Source organism: Tursiops truncatus, chromosome 1 (genome assembly GCF_011762595.2).
Source record: "Tursiops truncatus isolate mTurTru1 chromosome 1, mTurTru1.mat.Y, whole genome shotgun sequence".
In the NCBI taxonomy this organism is placed as follows: Eukaryota; Metazoa; Chordata; class Mammalia; order Artiodactyla; family Delphinidae; genus Tursiops; species Tursiops truncatus.
In genome coordinates, this window is record NC_047034.1 from 166,531,142 (window position 1) to 166,551,539 (window position 20,398).

Below are 20,398 nucleotides of genomic sequence, written 5' to 3' on the forward strand. Positions count from 1 at the left end.
AATCTGAAAGAGAAATTAAGGAAACACTCCCATTTACCATTGAAACAAAGAGAATAAAATACCTAGGAATAGACCTACCTAAGGAGACAAAAGATCTGTATTCAGAAAACTATAAGACACTGATGAAAGAAATCAAAGATGATACAAACAGATGGAGAGATGTACCATGTTCTTGGATAGAAGAATCAACATTGTGAAAATGACTATACTACCCAAAGCAATCTACAGATTCAGTGCAATCCCTTTCAAACTACCAATGGTATTTTTCACAGAACTAGAACAAAAAATTTTACAATTTGTATGGAAACACAAAAGACCCTGAATAGCCAAAGCAACCCTGAGAAAGAAAAACGGAGCTGGAGGAATCAGGCTCCCTGACTTCAGACTATACTACAAAGCTACAGTGATCAAGACAGTATGGTACTGGCACAGAAACAGAAATATAGATCAATGGAACAGGACAGAAAGCCCAGAGATAAACCCACCCACATATGGTCACCTTATCTTTGATAAAGGAGGCAAGAATATACAAAGGAGAAAAGACAGCCTCTTCAGTAAGTGGTGCTGGGAAAACTGTACAGCAACATGTTAAAGAATGAAATTAGAACACCCCCTAACACCATATACAAAAATAAACTCAAAATGGTTTAAAGACCTAAATGTAAGGCCAGACACTATAAAACTCTTAGAGGAAAACATAGGCCGAACACTCTATGACATAAATCACAGCAAGATCCTTTTTGACCCACCTTCTAGCGTAATGGAAATAAAAACAAAAATAAACAAATGGGACCTAATGAAACTTAAAAGCTTTTGCACAGCAAAGGAAACCACAAACAAGACGAAAAGACAACCCTCAGAATGGGAGAAAATATTTGCAAACGAAGCAACTGACAAAGGATTAATCTCCCAAATACACAAGCAGCTCATGCAGCTCAGTATCAAAAAAAACAAACAACCCACTCCAAAAACTGGCAGAAGACCTAAATAGACATTTCTCCAAAGAAGATATACAGATTGCCAACGAACACATGCAAGGATGCTCAACATCACTAATCATTAAAGAAATGCAAATCAAAACCGCAACGAGGTATCACCTCACACCAGTCAGAATGGCCATCATCAAAACATCTACAAACAAAAAATGCTGGAGAGGTTGTGGAGAAAAGGAAACCCTCTTGCACTGTTGGTGGGAATGTAAATTGATAGAGCCACCATGGAGAACAGTATGGAGGTTCCTTCAAAAACTAAAAACAGAACTACCATATGCCCCAGCAATCCCACTATTGGGCATATACCCTGAGAAAACCATAGTCCAAAGAGTCATGTCCCACAGTGTTCATTGCAGCACTATTTACAATAGCCAGGACATGGAAGCAACCTAAGTGTCCATCAACAGATGAATGGATAAAGAAGATGTGGCACATATATACAATGGAATATTACTGAGCCATAAAAAGAAACAAAACTGAGTTATTTGTAGTGAGGTGGATGGACCTAGAGTCTGTCATACAGAGTGAAGTAAGTCAGAAGGAAAAAACAAATACCATATGGTAACACATATATATGGAATCTAAAAAAAAATGGTTCTGATGAACCTAGGGGCAGGACAGGAATAAAGACACAGACGTAGAGAATGGACTTGAGGACACCAGGGGGCTGGGAGGGGAAGCTGGGACGAAGTGAGAGAGTGGCAATGGACATATATACACTACCAGATGTAAAATAGCTAGCTAGTGGGAAGTAGCCACATAGCATAGGGAGATCAGCTCAGTGCTCTCTGACTACCTAGAGGGGTGGGAAAGGGAGGGTGGGAGGGAGGGAGACGCAAGAGGGAGGGGATATGGGGATATATGTATACGTAGAGCTGATTCGCGTTGTTATACAGCAGAAACTAACACAATATTGTAAAGCAATTATACTCTAAGATGTAAAAAATAAAGTAGCAGTACAGCAGGGAAAAAAAAAAAAGAAAAATAGGGTTTCTTGAATCAAGAGTTGAAATTATTGAGAAGCCCAGGACTCAGCCTTTGGCCTTCTTCTCTGTCTCCACTTTTTAGATGATCTTATCTCAGAGCCTTACATTCTACCTGTACATTGCTAGCTCCCACATTCTCTCTAGCTCCCACATTTACTTCTCTATCTCCCAGCTGTCCCTAGAACTTCAGACTTATATCCACTGCCTATCAGCCTAGTTGTCCAGCTGGAGGTCCGAGTAGCTCAAATTTACCACCATGCCAAAACAGAGTTCCTGAGTCCACCGCCACCACCCCCGCAACCCACCCACCTATAAATACACACACACACTCCAGTTCCCCCGTTTCAGTAAATGGCAGCATCATTTACCTGGCTGCTCATGTCAAAACCCCCAAAGCCACCCTTAATTCCTCTCTTTCCCTCATATCCCACATCTAATCCATTATCAGTCCTGTCACTTCCACTTTCAACAACATATCCCCAAACTTGAACATTTTTTTACAACTCCTCCAACACAGCTTCGTAAGACCCATTCTGGATTTTTAACCTCCAAAGTGATGAGACAATACATTTGCGATGTTTTAAGCCACTGCTCCTGGTAATTTTTTACAGCAGCAATAGAAACGAACACACCTCACATGAAAACCAAAGTCCTTACCTTGGCTTAGAAGATCCTATAAGATCTGGCCTTTTGGTTTCTTTTTTTTTTTAAATAAATTTATTTATTTTTATTTATTTTTGGGTCTTTGTTGCTGAGCGCGGGCTTCCTCTAGTTGCGGCGAGCGGGGGCTACTCTTCATTGTGGTGCACGGGCTTCTCACTGCGGTGGCATCTCTTGTTGCAGATGACTTCTCTTGTTGCAGAGCATGGGCTCTAGGCACGTGGGCTTCAGTAGTTGTGGCATGTGGGCTCAGTAGTTGTGACTTGCGGGCTCTAGAGCGCAAGCTCAGTAGTTGTGGCACACGGGCTTAGTTGCCCCGCAGCGTGTGGGATCTTCCTGGACCAGGGCTCGAAGCCGTGTCCCCTGCATTGGCAGGCGGATTCTTAACCACTGCGCCACCAGGGAAGTCCCAAGTTCTGCCCTTTGGTGACCTCTCTGACCTTATCTCTCAACACTTTTCCCTCACTTACTGTGCTTTAGCCCCTTCTACTTTTCTTCGGTCCCTCAAACAGGTAAGTCTCATTCGTTCCCACTTGGAGAGGGGGTGCTCTGCACTCCTGATGTTCTTCTCCTAGATCTTCCATTGGTTCTGTCTCTCATTGTGTTCAGGTTTCTACTCAAATCTCCTCTGCTCTCTCTGATGATACAAATATTAATAAATAGTTCCCAATCCCCACCCCTGCTGCTTATTCTGCTTTATTTTTCCTCATTGCAGTGACTACTATCTGAATTTATATTACACATATATATATGGTCTGTTTTACCCACTGGAATGTTAGCTCCGCGGGCTTGTGTATAGTTACACTATCCCTAGTGCCTGGAATAATGCTCAAGAAATTCATTCACTCAGTAAATGTTTATTGAGGACCTCCTATTGCTAAGTACTATTCTAAGTTCCACAGATACATCAGAGGGAAGGAAAAAAAAAAGACTAAGAGCTTTACCCTCATGGAGCTTGTATTCTAACAGGGGGAGACTAACTATAAACAAAATAAATTAATACATAGATGATAGATCCTATGATAAGTGAGAGGGAGAAAAATAATGCAGGGGAACTGGGGCTGGGGCACTGAGACTTTACACAGGGTGGTCAGGAAAGGCCTAAAGGAGAACGTGAGGTTTGTGTAAAGACTTGAAGGCGGTGAGGAAGTGAAGCCTCGAGGTGTCTGAAGGGAAAGCATTCCAAGCAGAGGTCAGAGGTCAGAGGCCTGCAGGTCAGAGGCCTTGCAAGGAAGCTGCAACACGTAGAACAGGGCAAGTGAAGGGGAGAGCAGTAAGAGATAAGGTTGGAGAGGTATCGGGGACTTGATCATGCGGGGCCTGGCAGGCTACCCTTCAGATTTTACACTGAATGAAGTGAAAAGCTTTTGCAGGGTTTTGAGCAGAGAAGTGACCTAACGTGGTTTAGCTTTAGAAGGATCACTTGGGCCTGTGTACTGAGAACACTGTCCAGAGAAAGGGTGAGAGGAGGAGACCAGTTAGGAGGCTACAACAACAAGCCAGGCGAGATGATGGTGGCATTTGTACTCACACATAAATGCTCCAAATGATGTACAGAATCCTCCGAGAAGCCTTCCCTGACAACACACCGCCCCCCACTCCAACTGGACTAGAAACCCTTACTTCATTCTTCCGTATCTCCCTATAATGGTATTATTCCATATCACACCTCTGATGGATGACCCTGACCCTGCACGGTAACTGTCTCTATACTAGAGACACGCTGGACCGTCAGCTCTGTGATCCCAGGTATTCCAGGTAAGTCACGTAGTGTCTGCCATTGCCTAGTCCACAGCAGATGCTCAACCAAGGGTTTTCTTATGCTTGAACTCCACCTCAAAGCCCAAAGAATTCCTGGCTTTATGTAAATTCTATAACTAGAAAGTCATATTATTATGTTAACCAGCTTCTCTTCAGAAACGCTCACCAAAAGCATTTTACATGTCTTTGCACATATGTATTTCCCAGCAACTGTGCACCTAGAGAGTCCATGTCTGTTTTTGATCTCTTTGAGATATATATCACGCCTAATCCCAAATGGGTTTTTAGGCAGCTCACAGTGTTAAAGTTTGCAGGAAAAGTGAAGAAATTCTCCAAGCCTTACCTTCTGAGTGCTTCTTCTTGGTGTGGTAGGCCAGGGCAGAGGCCTGGGTGAAGGTCATGAGGCAGTGCTTGCACATGAATGGACGGTCCCCAGTGTGAAGGCGAAGGTGGTTCTTCAGGGTAGAATTGGCCGCAAACTTTGCCCCACACTCCTCACAGGAGAACGGCTTCTCGTCAAAATGCTCCGTCAGTTTGTGGTACTGCATGCCTAGGGAAGCCATACCAGGGGCCAGAGATGCTAGTGATCAATGTTATGAATTCAGCAGGAGGATACACCCGAGCACTGTCTCAGGCCAGGCCTCGAGAGGAAGCACAGCGTGAGCCACAGGACGCCAGGCCATGCTGCTCATCAGCCCACCACCCAGCGCTCCAAGCCGCCTTGGTCCGTTCCTGGCTGGGTCAGGCACCAAGTGTTCTGGGTTTATCTTGTCTATCTCCTCTCTCTCTTAAACAGGACCCAGTCACCCAGAAAGAGTGAAACAAAACTCACTTTTCTGTTTCATTAGGTTTGGGGCAAGGGAAAACAATTCAAATTCTACATCCCCTGGTTTCTAGGACTCGTTTACTATCAAGAAACAAGTGATACATAGAAACCTAAGAGTCAGGTGTGAAATAGCTGACTATTATTATTAATAGGTATTATTATTATGAATAATCATAGCCACAATTTACTGAGTACTAACTCTATTGAAGGCACTGTACTAGGTGTTCAGCTATATTATCTTAAATCTTCATAGCAATTCAAAAAAGTAGGTGGTATCAGGGTGCCTATATAACAGGGGGAAATTAAGGCTCAGGGAGCTGATTCCAAAGCTCATGCTCTTCTCAAAACATTACCCTGCCTCTGCTCTATTTTCTAAGCCTTTCCACAGCCCTTATCGCATACTGGAGGAAAGGCCTGGAATCCAAACTACAATATCTGAATTATCATCCTCTATTACTTCGCCTTCTTGAATGTACCTGAGGCATGAGCAAATTCTCTTCCACAGAGGTCACACGTCACTGGAAGCCTCTTCTTCTTCTTCTTGGGGACGTCAGCCTCTCCACCTGTACCATGGGCCTCCAGCTGATGTTTCTCCAGCTCTTTCTTAGAGTCCTTGGTCTCGTTACACTCCTTACACTGCACCTGTTTGCTCTTGGCCACCCGACAGCGCTTCATGTGCACCTTGAGGCGGCAGTAGAAATGGAAGCTCTTGTCGCAGGCCTTACAGACGAAGCTCTTCTTGGCAGAGTCTGGGGAGGCAGAAGTATCTTTCTCTTGTTCTTCTGGCAAGGAACCAGTCTCTCCTTGACCGTTCTGTTTCCCAGGCTGGCAGTTTTCTTCAGCTGGCTCAGCCGCCTTTTCATCTGCTTTGTCCTTGGCTTCAAGGTGAAATTTATTACTCACCATCCACCTTTCCTTCTCTCCCTTTTCCTCAGTAAGGAAACCTGCACAGGAGAGAGATCTGATGGCTCTGGGAATTTCCTATGTTTCTACTTTGCTTTCTAACTTTCCTTCTTAGGGGAGAATGGAGACTACTTGGGACTGTCATCTTTACTCTCTGATAAACACAGATAGCATCATTTTACATCTGTCTATGACTTTTCTAAGTATTTGAGAGCATATAAAATAAAGCAGCGATGGGTGAACTCCTAAATGAACTGCTGCCTCTTCTCTCCAATAAGGAAACAACCTGGAGGCCTAACAGGACCCCACCCACCCTGTTTCTTACCGGCATACGCCAACTCCTGCATGACAGGCTGCAGGCCTGGGAAAGATCTGTGGATGCTGCACAGAAGCTGACATATTTCAATGGCCGAGGTGGTTTTTTCCATGGCTTTGCTCAGCAATGCTCTCAGGGAAGCTTCAGGGCTGGCTGTCTCAGAGGAAATGCTCAGAATCTAAATGAATACCATGAGACAAAGGTTTGCGGTTAATATCAGCAGATTTTCTCCATGGTTTTCAACATAGAAAACAAAGCTAATTTCAGGGAGGCATTGCTCTATCTGTAACAAGTATACATTTCGTGCCATAAATATAGTGGAGAGCCCTCTTTCTCCAAGAATAGGGAAATTAACAAAATTTTAACAAGGAGGCACATATGAAGACAAATGTGCAAATATAAAGGTGCAAGCAAGGAAGCATTGAGGATTTTCTGTGAGAAGTATCTTCTCAGACACCAGGAGTCTCCCAAAGAACTTTTCTAGAGCTTAGTATTATATGCTTGGAAAGCTATAGGACTTGGTTGTTGGCATTTCTGTCTTGATGATCAAGATAATTTTTCGTAATATATAACTGTTTCAATGTTGGGAAGTAATTCTGCACGATCAGTGGCTTCACGTTTTTAGATACTTAGGTGTACCCTTTTAAACATCATTTTCTTTCATAAAGAAACTCAGGTTGTTTTTTGTTTTTTTTTTTTGCGGTACGTGGGCCTCTCACTGCTGTGGCCTCTCCCCTTGCGGAGCACAGGCTCTGGACGCACAGGCTCAGTGGCCATGGCTCACGGGCCCAGCCGCTCTGCGGCATGTGGGATCTTCCTGGACTGGGGCACGAACCCGTGTCCCCTGCATCGGCAGGCAGACTCTCAACCACTGCGCACCAGGGAAGCCCGAAACTCAGGTTTTTTTTTTTTTTAAACAGATTTTTCTTTCTTTTTTTTTTTTTTTTCTTTAGTTTATTAATTAATTTTTGCTGTGTTGGGTCTTCGTTTCTGTGCGAGGGCTTTCTCTAGCTGTGGCAAGCAGGGGCCACTCTTCATCGCGGTGCGCGGGCCTCTCACTATCGCGGCCTCTGTTGGAGCACAGGCTCCAGACGCGCAGGCTCAGTTGTTGTGGCTCACGGGCCTAGTTGCTTCGTGGCATGTGGGATTCTCCCAGACCAGGGCTCGAACCCGTGTCCCCTGCATTAGCAGGCAGATTCTTAACCACTGTGCCACCAGGGAAGCCCGAAACTCAGGTTTTTAAAGAAGGTTCAAATAGGGGCTTTAAAGAAGCCAAGAAAATTATTTCAAAGCCATCCTCTCAGAATGTTACAGCTATCAGCAGAAAAGAGTCAGTACACTGAGAAAATAAAGCTAAACTATCCACAGATGGCCAAATGGAATTTTCATTTTGGAAGATATTTTATTTCTGCTCTTTTCAAGTCTATCTAAATAAACCTGATGTCCCTGGAGGCAGGCTTGAGACTAATTAGTGAGGCTAAAACTGATCAACGGCAGAAGCCCCATCTCTGAAGTGCGAGGCATGCTGGAGAGAGTCTAGCAGATGAATCTCTCCTCTGAAGCCCCACAGAAATGTGTGCCATCTTCTGCCCATCTGAGAGTCAGACCAAGGTGGGGCTGTCACCTGTGTAGACAGAGTTAGGACAGCCTTTCTACACACCTTCCATGCCTACTCGGATCAAAAAGCACGACAGGTGAATCTGTAATTTAATTTTATGCTCCTTTATAATTCTTTCCCACTCAAGATGCACATGATCCTGGGATGAACATCCGTGAATTCCCCCTGCAATCCCCACCTGGTTTTTCTGGGATGCTGGCCACACCGTGAGAAGCCTTACAGAAAATGAGTTGGCACTATTTGTTATCCCATATGGGCAAAAGCTTTGTTCTTTCTATGTTTATTTTGGCTCTTTCTAGAAGCCAGAATAGAGCATGTAATAAGACCAATTTTACTTTTCTTCCTCTGAAAAAAGTTGCTTCTTACAACATGTGAGAGACCAGTATCATGGTTCCCTTTGAGTTTTCCTAGGTTTAAACAAATGGAATAAATCTGGGTTTGAGTCACTTGAACCTGAGTTCCAGTCCTGGCTGCTTCTATGACTAGCTGGTACATCCTAGAAACATCACTGACCTCTCAGAGCACGAGCTCCCTTATCTGTAAAATGTGGGTGGCATCACCTGTCACCCAGAGTTGGGAGGATTATAAGAGCAAAAGCATGACAAGTGTTGCTTAGCCTGGGCCTGCCCACAGCAGGTGCTCCAAGGAGCTGGTTCCTCCCTTAGGAGTGAAGACAGTCCCGGGCATCAATGCTGTAAAACTCCCCCAAACACTGTGTTGTTATCCCCACCACACCTCTTTCACAGTCTCTGCCAGGCGCTCTTCCTCTGAGGCCAAGCACTTGAGTTCAGCCCTTTGCTGGATGGCCTCTAGGATCAACCTGTGATGCCTCAGGATGGTTTCGAAGGCAGCACTTTCTGGGGTCATCACTGAACAAAGAGGGATTGAAAACTCATTAGTAAAACTATGAGCACCATTTTTCCCTTTCATCTTTTCTCAACTCAGTTCATCATAATGAGAATATACTTCATCTATCTCCCACCTGGAGTTGGGAGTGAAGAAGATGGCAAACATCACTGTAATCAGAGTATAATTAATATAAGCTTAGAAGAATTGTTGCACATTTTACTTTGAAAGGTTTACAGACTCCCATGTCCTTGAACAAAATTGCCAGTCCTTACTTCTACTGGTCAGGATGTGGAAGACTACCGTAAGAGAGCTGTTTCCTGCAAAGACTGACAATAATCTCTGGTGGGGGCAAAGCCAGCACAGAGGCCAGGCAACCTACCTGCCCGGAAGTAAGCGTCTGCGCCAGGCTCCCTTCGTATTTCCTCCGTGAGCAGGTTCAATGGGCAGGCCTTTGTCTCCTGAGCCACAAGCAGCAGTCGCCAAATGGCTGCTGCAGAGAGAGTCTGCTCTTCTAGAACTGCTGACATCAGAGCACTGAAACCACCTGAACCAGAGTCACGTTTCACAAGCTTCTCCATGACCTTCAAGATGCGGCACAAACATACACATAAGGGACTTTCTAGCCACTGGCCCAGCTGCAGAGCTGCAAGTCTGAGCACTGGGTCGTAGTGAACGTATTTCTGGGGAGGAGTTTTTCAACATCCTTCACTTCTTTCAACCTGAGAGATGTTTATACACGAGAAGGTTCTTCATTCCTCCTTTTGAATGCTTTTCCTTATCACTGCAGAAATTACAACTATCCTACTTGTCACTCTTAGAAATTGAATCACCTACTATCTCCTTCTCTGCTGACCCCTTAGCATTTCTCAACATGGCTGCATGTGTGTATGTTTATATAAAATAGAAATACATTAAAAAAAATATATGTTAATCTTTTTTCCTTCTTTCTCAATTTTGCCCACCCTTCCTCCCTCTCTCTTACCTCTCTTTCTCCAGGGGCTAAACTCTTCACATGTGGGATCATTTTTTGTAACATCTGGTTGTCTGTGAAAATCTCTGAGAGGTTTTCGTGATACCGCCTCAATAGTTCAATCCCATAATCATCAGGGCTTGCTTGGACTGTAAGGATATTAGCACAACAACAAAACCTCCTTAACGCCTTTTCTACACGACATGAGGGGAGTTACAAATGCGGACAGAAGAACAGATTAGCACAGCAGCTCTGTCTCTTCTGGAGCATAAGTGCAGCTCGTGGCTTGGGGCCTCACACATGTATGCTCACGTCTCCTCTGGTCTACACTTAATCACTCAGTGTTGCAGGGTCACAAAACCACCAATACTTTGAAAGTTAGCACCCAGTGGTAGAAGCTAGTGATTGCTCAACCGGGGGTAATTAGAAGGCTGCACTTGTAAGAGGTGCAGATGTAGAGATTCAAGGGATGTTATCTACCAGGCCTGAGGTAAAGGATCCATGCAGCGATCCAAAGTACAGGCAGGCACGAGTCAGGACGGCGGTAGCAAAGCTGACCCATTGTTCTTCTGTTTATATGCCCTCTCAGCCAATCTGTTAGTTACTCTCTTTTAAGAAAGGTTATATTTATTTGAAAGTAAAGAAAAATCAAAACTATCAGGCATTCCCATTAGCTTTGTAGATATTTAAAAATTTATTTTCCTCTCTGGCCCAGTAACTCCACTTCTGGGAATCTAGCCTTAAGAAATGATCTGAAGGCAAAAAAAAAATCTGTGTACAAAGATACTTGCCACTGAGAAGCTTGTGATGATGATGATGATAACAACTAATATTTACTGAGTGCGTATTATATTATGTGCTGAGCACTGTGCTCCATGTTTACATATATCATCTCAAAGTAGCCACAAAAATGAAGGTGGAAGGTACCATTCTTACCACCATCTCACAGGGCAGACAATGAGGTGCAAAAGGGTTAAGTCACTTACTCAGGGTCACAGAGCTACCGAAGAAGTCAGGATGCAAATCCCAGTAATCTTGATAGTCTTAACCATTATGCTACATGTGCCCCTAGACATGGGCATGAGTAAGACAGCATAAGTATACGTATGATAGAAACTACATAGCCTTAAAAAAAATAGAATTCTAGGGAGTGTTCTGAAATGTGGAGGAGAATGTTTATGTTATATTGATAAGTGGGGGAAATGGTAAAATATGGTAGAGTATCTCAACATTGTAAAAATAATGTGATAGATAAAATATGTCAATGTGTTTAATACTGAAATTATCACGTGGTGGGATTTGAAGTTTTCTTATTTTTTAAACTGTTCAAGTTTGTATAAGTATATATTATTCTTACAAGCTAGTTAGAAAGTTCTCTCATTTCCCAAATAGCCTTCTTCTGAAAACCATTTCATTCTCAAACGTTCTGGGACGGGGGATGATTGGCTAGAGTTGGGTTGTTTTTCAAAGGGATAGTCGCAAACTGGCTGGACACAAGGGGTGGTTAATTCTGGGCACTGCTGGGACCGAACAGCACTCCAGTGGGAGTGGGGACGTCAGGACCTGAGTTCCTGCTGCTCACACGTGTGAGTCCATCTGCTCCACAGGCGTTCACAGGTGGCACGTGACAGCCCCGGGAAAGCCACACTTCTAGACCCTGAACCACGGGAACATCACGGGGGAGCTTAATGGAGAAGAAATTCTTAGATTTCCGATCCTAACTCCAGAGATATCGAGAATCACTGATTTGTGACAGCTAGTTTCTCTTTCACAACGGCCTTTCTTAACATTGTCTTATCTCCCCCGCCAGCAAGGAGCCAAAAGGGTGTTTTAAGCTATAATTTTCTGTAGGAGTGGTTCCAGTCCAGAGAGTCAATAATTAACTAATACCTGTGGTGCTCGGCAAAGCAGCTAATTTCTGCAAATTCTCCAGCAGAAGGCCCAAGTTTGGGAATGTCATCTTCACAGCCTGAAGGAGTTTTACCAAACTCTCAGCGCTCAGGGTCTTCTCTTCAGTCATTCTGTGCAACAAATTTTCTATTGTCTCCTTGGGTGTTCCACCCTCACAGCAATTCAGAATCACCTGCAGTGGCAAGCAATCAACCCGACACCAGTTACTGGAAATTCTAAGTGCATTTGACACACCACTGGAAAGACCAGCAAGACAGCATTACAAACCGCCCCGACTCCAGGTCCTCTTCTGCTTGTCTCTAGCGCTAGTTTTGTCATAGTCTCTTCCTTATTCTGTTTCAATAAAAATCCAAAACATTCTCCAAACAAACAGCTCCATGAAAATCTTTCTTTCTCAATTGCGGGTCTGTGCATATTCTTTGCCTCTGACAGTTTGCATTTTGTGAAAATATTCTTACGCTAGGCCTATATGATAGAGCAAGCAGCTTACATCTAAGCTTTAGATTGAGTTTGTTCAGACACTAAGATTGCAAAACTGACTGGCAATTAATAAATACAGTTACAGTGTTTTTCATCTCTGTTCAGTCAAGTACATGACAGTGGCAGAGGCTGCAAGTTCAGAGCAATTCTATTACTTTACTTCCTTTTACTTTATTTGCATTGCAATTTGAATACCCGGATACTTCATACATTTGTCTGTGGCCTCCAAAATAATAGATTTAAAGTGCACTTCAGGATAATTTTTCTAGCAGATTCCTCATTATCCAGCCCTCTCCTCCCCAGTGGCCACATGAACAGCTCCAGTCACCATCCCACAGTTCTACCCACTTGTTCTTCCCTGGTATGCTAGAGGGTTTTCTGAGTCAAGAGGGCACAGGCCTCCAGCAAAAGGTTGAAAAATCAAACACCTGACAGTTATTTTAAAGATATTTTCCAATCACAATAGAACTAGCCTTAATGGACTGCAATTAAATATGTATAACTTGGCTCTTGTGGATAATGCAGGGGATTATTTCAATACATGTAATCTACAGTAACTAAATTTTGAACTTTCCTTTGGGAAAATGCCAGCTCTCCGGAGAAAGAGTCAAGCAGATGGTCACAGTAGCATGCCAGAGGACGCTATTATCAAATTACTTCTGTTTTAAAATAATAAATTTAGCTATAAAACCAAATTGGTTTTATATATGTAAAAGAAATATCTATATTACATATATGAAAGGCATGTGTATATTATAAATTAAGTTGTCACATACCTTGTCCATACAGAATATAGTCTTTCTCTTTGTTTAAGGTCTAATATATATTAGATTTCTACTAAATGAGCTAAAATTTAAAACTTAAGGGCTTGTATCTAAAAATCATACTGATTTTTGTGCTATGTCTTAGCTCGTAAACAATAACCTGATACAAAACGAGGCAGCCAGATACTGTAAAGAGTGGGTATGAACTTTAAAGCCGGACAGGCCTAGTTTGAAATCCAGTTCTAAAATGTATGGCCTGTGTGACCTTGGGCAATTAAGTCTTTAAACCTTATTCTTCTCATCTGCAAAAGAAGATAACAATACCAACTCTTGCACTGTCAGTATGACAATTCTCTAAAATGAAGTTGCCATTTGTAGAGCTGAGCAAAACTCCTGGGACATATGTGATTGTTAATAAATGATAGTGGTTACTGATATCATTAGGAAGCAGGATGCACAGTGGGTAAGAGATGTGCTTTGTTTAGAAGTCTGGGTTCCAATGCTGGCCCCAAGCAGCTGTGCCTTTGGGTACGCTGCTTACCATTCTTAGCTTCTGTTTCTTCATCTTTAAAGTTAGGGTATTAACCATAACTTCATAAAGTTGCTGCGGGGGTAGAATTTAGTAATGCTTTAAAGGTCCTCAGTACATTACTTGGCACACAGTAAACAATAAATAAATAAATAAATGGCAGCTATAGCAATTACTATTCTTGTATCTGTTTCCAATCCTGAAGTGAAAAAATGCCTATTTACCCCCAGAACCCAAGGTATGTTTACAGAAGGGCCATGGTACCTATGATTAGCATCATTCCATAAGAGAGAAAAAGTTCCAAAAGGCCTGAGAGCATGTTCCACATGGTGTAAAAACCCTGTGCCTATGCGATCAACATTCACCTCTACACTCCTGCTTTATTATTTTGCTTCAATTTTCATGAGAAAGAGTAGCCTAACGAAGCTCTGGTGGAACCCCAATCCTAAGAAGTGTTTTTGTGATTTACAACTAATTTAAGTTCTTCTGCTTCAGCCCTTTCTGTCAAGTAAACTGAAAGTGACAGAAGAAAATGACAGCATGGTCTGCCTGGCTGCAGGGAATGGGGCTGAGTTTGGGCTCTACCTATAAATGCTATTTTTATCAAGATAATGAAACAGTTCAAAGGACACATTCAATCTAGCTAATAAGGAAAAAGTTTGAATGAGTAATTGAATGAAATCGCTAAACGAGGAATGAGATATTTCTAGAGCTATAAGCAACTTACTTAAACTGAGTGCCTGAAATTAAACTTAATCTGAAGTCTAAGGAGAAAACAGGGGTTTAATCTTATTCTGTTCATATATTATCTTTCTCAAGAAGTGCAAAGGAGTTAAACTTTTAAAAACATAATTTGCAAAATACAATTTTGAGATTAAAGGTTTTCCCATTTTATATGAAAAAAAGAGCAATATAAGATCGAGAAGAAGAAAATCTAGGATCCAGTCCTCACTATCAATCCAGTACGCAGCAATCACACCAGTGGTTTCTAAACATTTTCTCTCCTGAACATTTAAGCCACTTCCCACAGTTTGATACCACAAAAGTTCTCTGTCCCTGTTCCTTCCTTCCAGATATAAAAATATTTTTAGCACAAAGTTGAAATCATAACACCAACAAATACAGTTATCTAGTTGATTTGAGAAGTCATGCTAGCAGTTTTATGAGGATTTTAGCAGCTGGCTGGTGGGAGTGTAAATTGGTACAACCTTCCTGAAGGGCAATTTGGCAACATATATCAAACACTTGAAAAATTTTACTCTCTATTCCAAAATCTCACTTCTTAGAAATTATCCTGAGAAAATAATCTGAGAAGTATGCAACAATTTGTGTGTAAAATGTTCCCCTGTAACATTATTTATAATAGCAAAATATTGAATAGCAAAAACTAAGAAACAAATGCCCCAAAATAATTAATGAATTATGGTATATCCATTAGACAATACAATGCAGCTACCAAAATCCTTATGTAGGTATGGAAATATATTCACAATATATTCAATTAAAACATAAAGTTACAAAGCTATATGATAATCCCATCCCAGGATGATTCAAATGAGAAAAAGTGGGAGCACATGTTCCAAAATGTTAGTAGTGATCATCTCTGGGTGGTGAGATGGTGGAAGATTTGGACTTTTTTCTTTCTGCTTGTTTTCCCAATTTTCTAAAGATGAACAGTGTATCATTTCTGTAAAAAGTGTCATAACAATTAGAAATGTGCCTAAACACTTTAACTCTTGGGACAAATGTTTTATATCAAAATCCCACGGAGTCAGAGCAGGAATATCCAACCATCCACGCATCTAAAGATGTAATGTTTGACTATAGTACGCAAGGCACTCAGCAAGCTGGTGTAGCGGATACACGGAGGTATGAAGCAAGAACCTGAGCTTCAAGGTGCTTACTATGTAGTATGTGAAGAAATACTGCAAGGTAAAAAGTGCTCGGTGTCACAAAAGAGGTTTAAAACAAGTGCTGCAGAAAGGAGGAAGAGATACTCGACAGTTACCCTTTTCTCAGAGCCAGTCAGGAATTCCTCCTCGCCTGTTTCCAGGAACTCCAAAATAGGTCTCAGCTGTGTTACACACCGGATCAGGTCCTCTTTGTGTTCTAGTAACAGAACAGACAAGGTCTTTCCCTCCTCTGTGCTCCCCGGGGGAGAAAGAGCTAGAGATGAACAAGAGAAGCTCGTCAATTTGAAGAAAATGACAGCATGGTTTGTCAAGAGAGATCTAACAGAATAGTAAAGTGATTCTCAGCCAATTCTGAGCACCCGAATGCAGAATCTCCTTTTGGAGAGGAAAATGCTTTATTATTCTGTTTAAACTCTATGAAAGGAAAAATGTTTCATGTATCTGTCGAAACACAAAGCTGTAAAGCCAGCCAGAGGTTAACCTCTGGTTAGCAAGGCCACTGCTTTGTATCTAACCCAAACGAGAGAAACTTCAGCCTTTAAGTGCTGTCAGCAAACCAGTTCACTGTGGGCACTCAAAACACTGATTTGGATGTGTGGCTTTCTGAAGGGCAGGAGAACACTGATGGTATTCTCCAACTCCAAGGTGTCAGATTACTTAACTAGGGGGTAGAAATGAAGACTGAAATTCAGTTTGTATATATTAACATGCAGTCTCTGGAACTACAGGTAGAATTTATGTGAAAATCACTTTAACAATAACTAAGCAATTGAAGAAATGTATCACTGGAGCAAGCTTTACAGCATCTGCCCAGAATAAAATTCAGTCACTCAGGTGGATAAGGTTTCTCGTACCTTTTGGCTGCACTGCTTCTACAGCCTCTGGCTGTCTGCCTAACAGTGTTGTCTTTACCGCAGGATTAGAATCTTGGAACAGCCTCAACAGGGACACGACAGTCTGAACATCCAGGCTCTCACTTCTTACTTTATCCAGGATTCTCTGGAATGCTGACTGTCCTTCTTCACCCACAAGACATCCCATTATGGTCTGTAGAACACAAGTGCCCAGAAAGACAGATTAGCCAGCCACAAGAACTCCATGCTCCTTGGATTTGGCAAGTGGGCCCTCAACAGTTTGATCCCCACCTACTTGACCTTTCTATGGCATTTGACGGTACTATCACCTCTACAGCACAATTCTCCTCTGACTTCTTGACACTGAAGCATTTTGGGTAAGAACTCACCTTTCTGACCACTCTTTTTCTGCCTTCCTCACTGGCTCTTCTTCCAAATCCATAAGCAAAAGCAGTACCTAAGACTGGTTTCAACTCTTTATTTTTTCTCACTTTATATACTCTCCTTTTGAAAAGCTCTCACACATATAGCTTTAACTATCACCTTTATGAAGACAACCCTGAAAACCAGTGCACTAATCTTGAACTCTGTCTCAATCCAGAGCCACAGTGTCTGTTAGATGTGCCTTATCCTCCATGGGTCTCAGCACCATATGCCTAAAACCCAACTCCCTTCATGACTTTTCAAAACCTAGAGCATTAAAATATCAACTCCAGGGGTAAAATAAACAACATTAGCATTCCTTTCTTCGGTCTGACAGAGCATCTCTCACACAAATGGAAGGAATGCCAACTGGAAGGCAGAATTAATATCTCTATTTCAGCAATAATGAAAAATCTGGTAATTGAAACTTAATTTCATGAGTATAGTCTTATGTATAATCTTTATATTTCTACTTGGCAAAACTACAACTTACCTCTGATGTTTTTTAGTGTCGATACTATAAAAGAAAATATTTTCTCATGAGAGTCTTTAGAGAGCAAAAAGGTTTTCTAGACACACACATGCACACACAGCCACATACACAACACAAAAGGATCTCTTGAACATGTACACTGGCAAAGTTCACCTAGACAGTTATTATATATTCTGACAGTAATTATATGTTTAAAATTGTTGTTTAGAGGAACTTTATCTCCTTCTCTCCTCCCAAATAAACAGGATTATAAATGAGTTAGACTTCGTATTTCTTGAGTTTGTTCTAGCTTGTTTCCTGATCAGAGAGCTAAGTTAAACTTAAAAAAAAGGTTCCTATGAATTTTGGTCATCTCCAAAAGTAAACATAGATAAAACACAATTTAATAATCCTTATTAAGTTTTTATTGGAATAAGTAACTTCCATGAACATAAGATAAACTCATTTTGTCTCTATTTTAAAAATAATAAACAAATGAGATAAAAATGTAAGTTGAATGCTTAATTCTCTTTGGTCGCATTTATTCATCCTTTCTTGCTTTTATTAGTTGGCCTAAAATCTCTTTAGAATGTCTCTTCCCTGACAGCAGTAGGGACCTGAGTAGGCAGCCTGGGGTTCCCAGTACGCCTCCAGGTTTTCATGCCCTTGAGCTGAACCTAATGACTTGCTTCTAAGGAAAAGAATATGGCAAATGTAATGGGACACCACTTGTGAGGCTAGGTTACTGTGACTTCCATCTTGCCCATGTGTGGACTCCCTCAGTGTCTTTCCTCTATGGGATGCAAGCTGCCATGTTGAGAGGTACCCTATAGAGAGGCCCATGTGGCAAGAAACTCACATCCCCGGTCAACAGTCAGTGAGTGAGCTTAGAAAGAGACACTCCCCAGCTGAGCATCGACATGTCTGCAGCCCAGGCTGACACCCTGAGTACAGCCCTGTGACAGACCCTGAGCCAGGGACTCAGGTAAGCTATGCCTGGATTTCTGACCCACAGAAACTGTGAGGTCATAAACGTTTGTTCTTTTAAGCTGCTAAATTTTAAGACTAATTTGTTCAACACAGGAGTAGGTATCTTATAAAGACCCACTATTGCTAATGCCCTTAGTTTTAAACCTGTTTCTTCCTCTTTATTCTCCATTTCTATCCTCCCTCCCTCCCTCCCTCTTGTGCACTTAACTGATACAACATACAGCTATCTCATTCTATCCTAGGCCAGTTTTCTTCCCCCCGAAGCTCTCTGAATACCCCAGATCCACCTCTCTCAGTATCCAATTTGTCTGGCATTATCATTTGAGCCAGTGGGGAAGAGAAGCTTTCATCAATGGTGGCATCTGATGCGCCTCTCATTATCCTCTCTGCTGTTTCCTCCTCTGCAGAACTGTTCAGCAGTGAAATTAAAACATTTGTTAACTTCATTGCTCAGCAGTGACACCAGGGTGACCATCTGGGAAGAGAAGCGGGGGTAGGCTGATGAAAAGGCCAGAAGGGAGCAGACAGCTGCCTGGAAAGCCCTGCTCTCTGCTCTTTCTTCCAGTACCTACTGGGGACCTGCACCAGAGCCAGTGCTGTAGCTTACTCCACCAGCCCCCTAAGCTGCCTGGGGTTCCACAGTGGAGTGAGCCCTTTTCTGAAATAGGGGATCTGACTAAACAGAAGGGTGTCACATATTGCAATAGGCTGGAATTCACTGATTGCTATCACATAACAGAACTCTAAGAAATGGACCAAAACAGAGTTTTATTCTTTAACCAGACATTTGGAACTCCTTTGATTCTTAGAGTTAAAGGTACTTCAATAAATTTGTATCAATTCATGGTCACAGAAGTACTCAAAGTACTTTTATCTATGAGTGAAATATAGGTCAATATGTTTAAAGATGGGACAGTTTTCTTTCTCTCTGTTATATGTGAAAAAACCATTTAATCTTTCCCTTACGCTCAGATCTTTTAATTGAATTTACTTATTTTCCCAACTATTTGCCTACTGCCTTCGGATTTGTCTTTGTTACACTATGTTCTTGTTCGCTCATGCCTTCCTGAATGCTGAGGGCCAGGCAATGGCAATAATGAGACAGACCACAACAGCTCAATACCATCCCAGATACCGTGCACACCTGCCATCTACTTTACTACTTACATCAGACCCTGGAGGCATTACTACGACTACTTAAAGGAGAGTCAGAGAGGTGAAGTAACTTGCCCAAGTTTGCATGGCTAGTGAGCAGAATACCCTGATGAAACACTGAGCTCATTCCAATGATCTGGCACACCTTTCACCCAGTTCCATCTCCCAAACTTCGAGTGTAACCAAATCCATTTCACTGGATTTTATTGGACTTACTAGAATCAACATCACTTGAACACTGGGTAGCATCTAGACAATCTGTACCATTCCTCCTGGTCTCACTGATTAGTGAAGAGACTGGTATACAATAGGTGCTTAATAAATGTTTGTTTAACTGAATGAAATTCCCTTCCCATAAGACCACTAGCCCTTCTAGCTATAGCTGCATATCTTAGATTTAATAATTAGCAGAGAGGAGATCTGAAAAAAACAACTTAAGTTCATCTCTCATAGACCTGTAAAGTGAACCCTATCCACTCACTTCTCAAGAAGGTTACCCTATACTGTGTCAGTGAACACAGTCCACAAAACACAGACCTACAGGTCTTGACAAACCTCTGAAGTAGTAACACAGATGAAAACATCAGATTCACATAAGAGCCTTCACTGTTGTTTGCCTTTGAAACAAAGTTGAAGGAAAAAAGGATGCTACCAGGTCTTCAGCTTTGGGAGTCTTTCTAGAACTTTAGGTGAAAAGTGGATCAAACAGCAAGGAAATCAATAGTAGAAAAAGTTATCTCCTTATTCTAGTCAAACACTCACCTTGCTATCTACACAATTAATTAAAAGCAGGGACACGGCTAGGAATAAAGCAAGTAGACAATTAAAAGTTCTAACATAAAAGGTGTAAAAAAGTATAAGTTTGCCTTTAAATACAGGTTTTACTCAGCTCAGCCAGAAAGCCTCTTAGGTTAGTATCAGCTTTTTCTAATGGTAAGAGATACTACACTGAGATAGAGACAAGGGGAAGCCACTTTCCCATCCCGGCACCCAAGAGATTTCTCCTTAATCAGTTTTGGCTTTGGT

The 20,398-nt window shown here is 42.0% G+C and overlaps 1 protein-coding gene across 9 annotated transcripts in view; it reads right to left on the reverse strand.

The window, feature by feature from the left end:
• ZBTB40 (zinc finger and BTB domain containing 40) overlaps positions 1 to 20,398 on the reverse strand; it is a 78,762-nt gene that overhangs the window by 13,617 nt on the left and 44,747 nt on the right. For 7 of the 9 annotated variants that reach the window (XM_019938552.3, XM_019938550.3, XM_019938553.3 and 4 more), the window contains 9 exons: positions 16,333 to 16,525; positions 15,574 to 15,731; positions 11,772 to 11,964; positions 9,894 to 10,030; positions 9,291 to 9,492; positions 8,798 to 8,931; positions 6,454 to 6,622; positions 5,702 to 6,169; positions 4,743 to 4,949 (listed from right to left, as the gene is read on the reverse strand). In XM_019938552.3, coding sequence (XP_019794111.2) covers positions 4,743 to 4,949; positions 5,702 to 6,169; positions 6,454 to 6,622; positions 8,798 to 8,931; positions 9,291 to 9,492; positions 9,894 to 10,030; positions 11,772 to 11,964; positions 15,574 to 15,731; positions 16,333 to 16,525 — 1,861 coding nt within the window. The remainder of the gene's footprint in view (positions 1 to 4,742; positions 4,950 to 5,701; positions 6,170 to 6,453; positions 6,623 to 8,797; positions 8,932 to 9,290; positions 9,493 to 9,893; positions 10,031 to 11,771; positions 11,965 to 15,573; positions 15,732 to 16,332; positions 16,526 to 20,398) is intronic. The other 2 variants (XM_019938556.3, XM_019938554.3) reach the window with 2 other exon arrangements.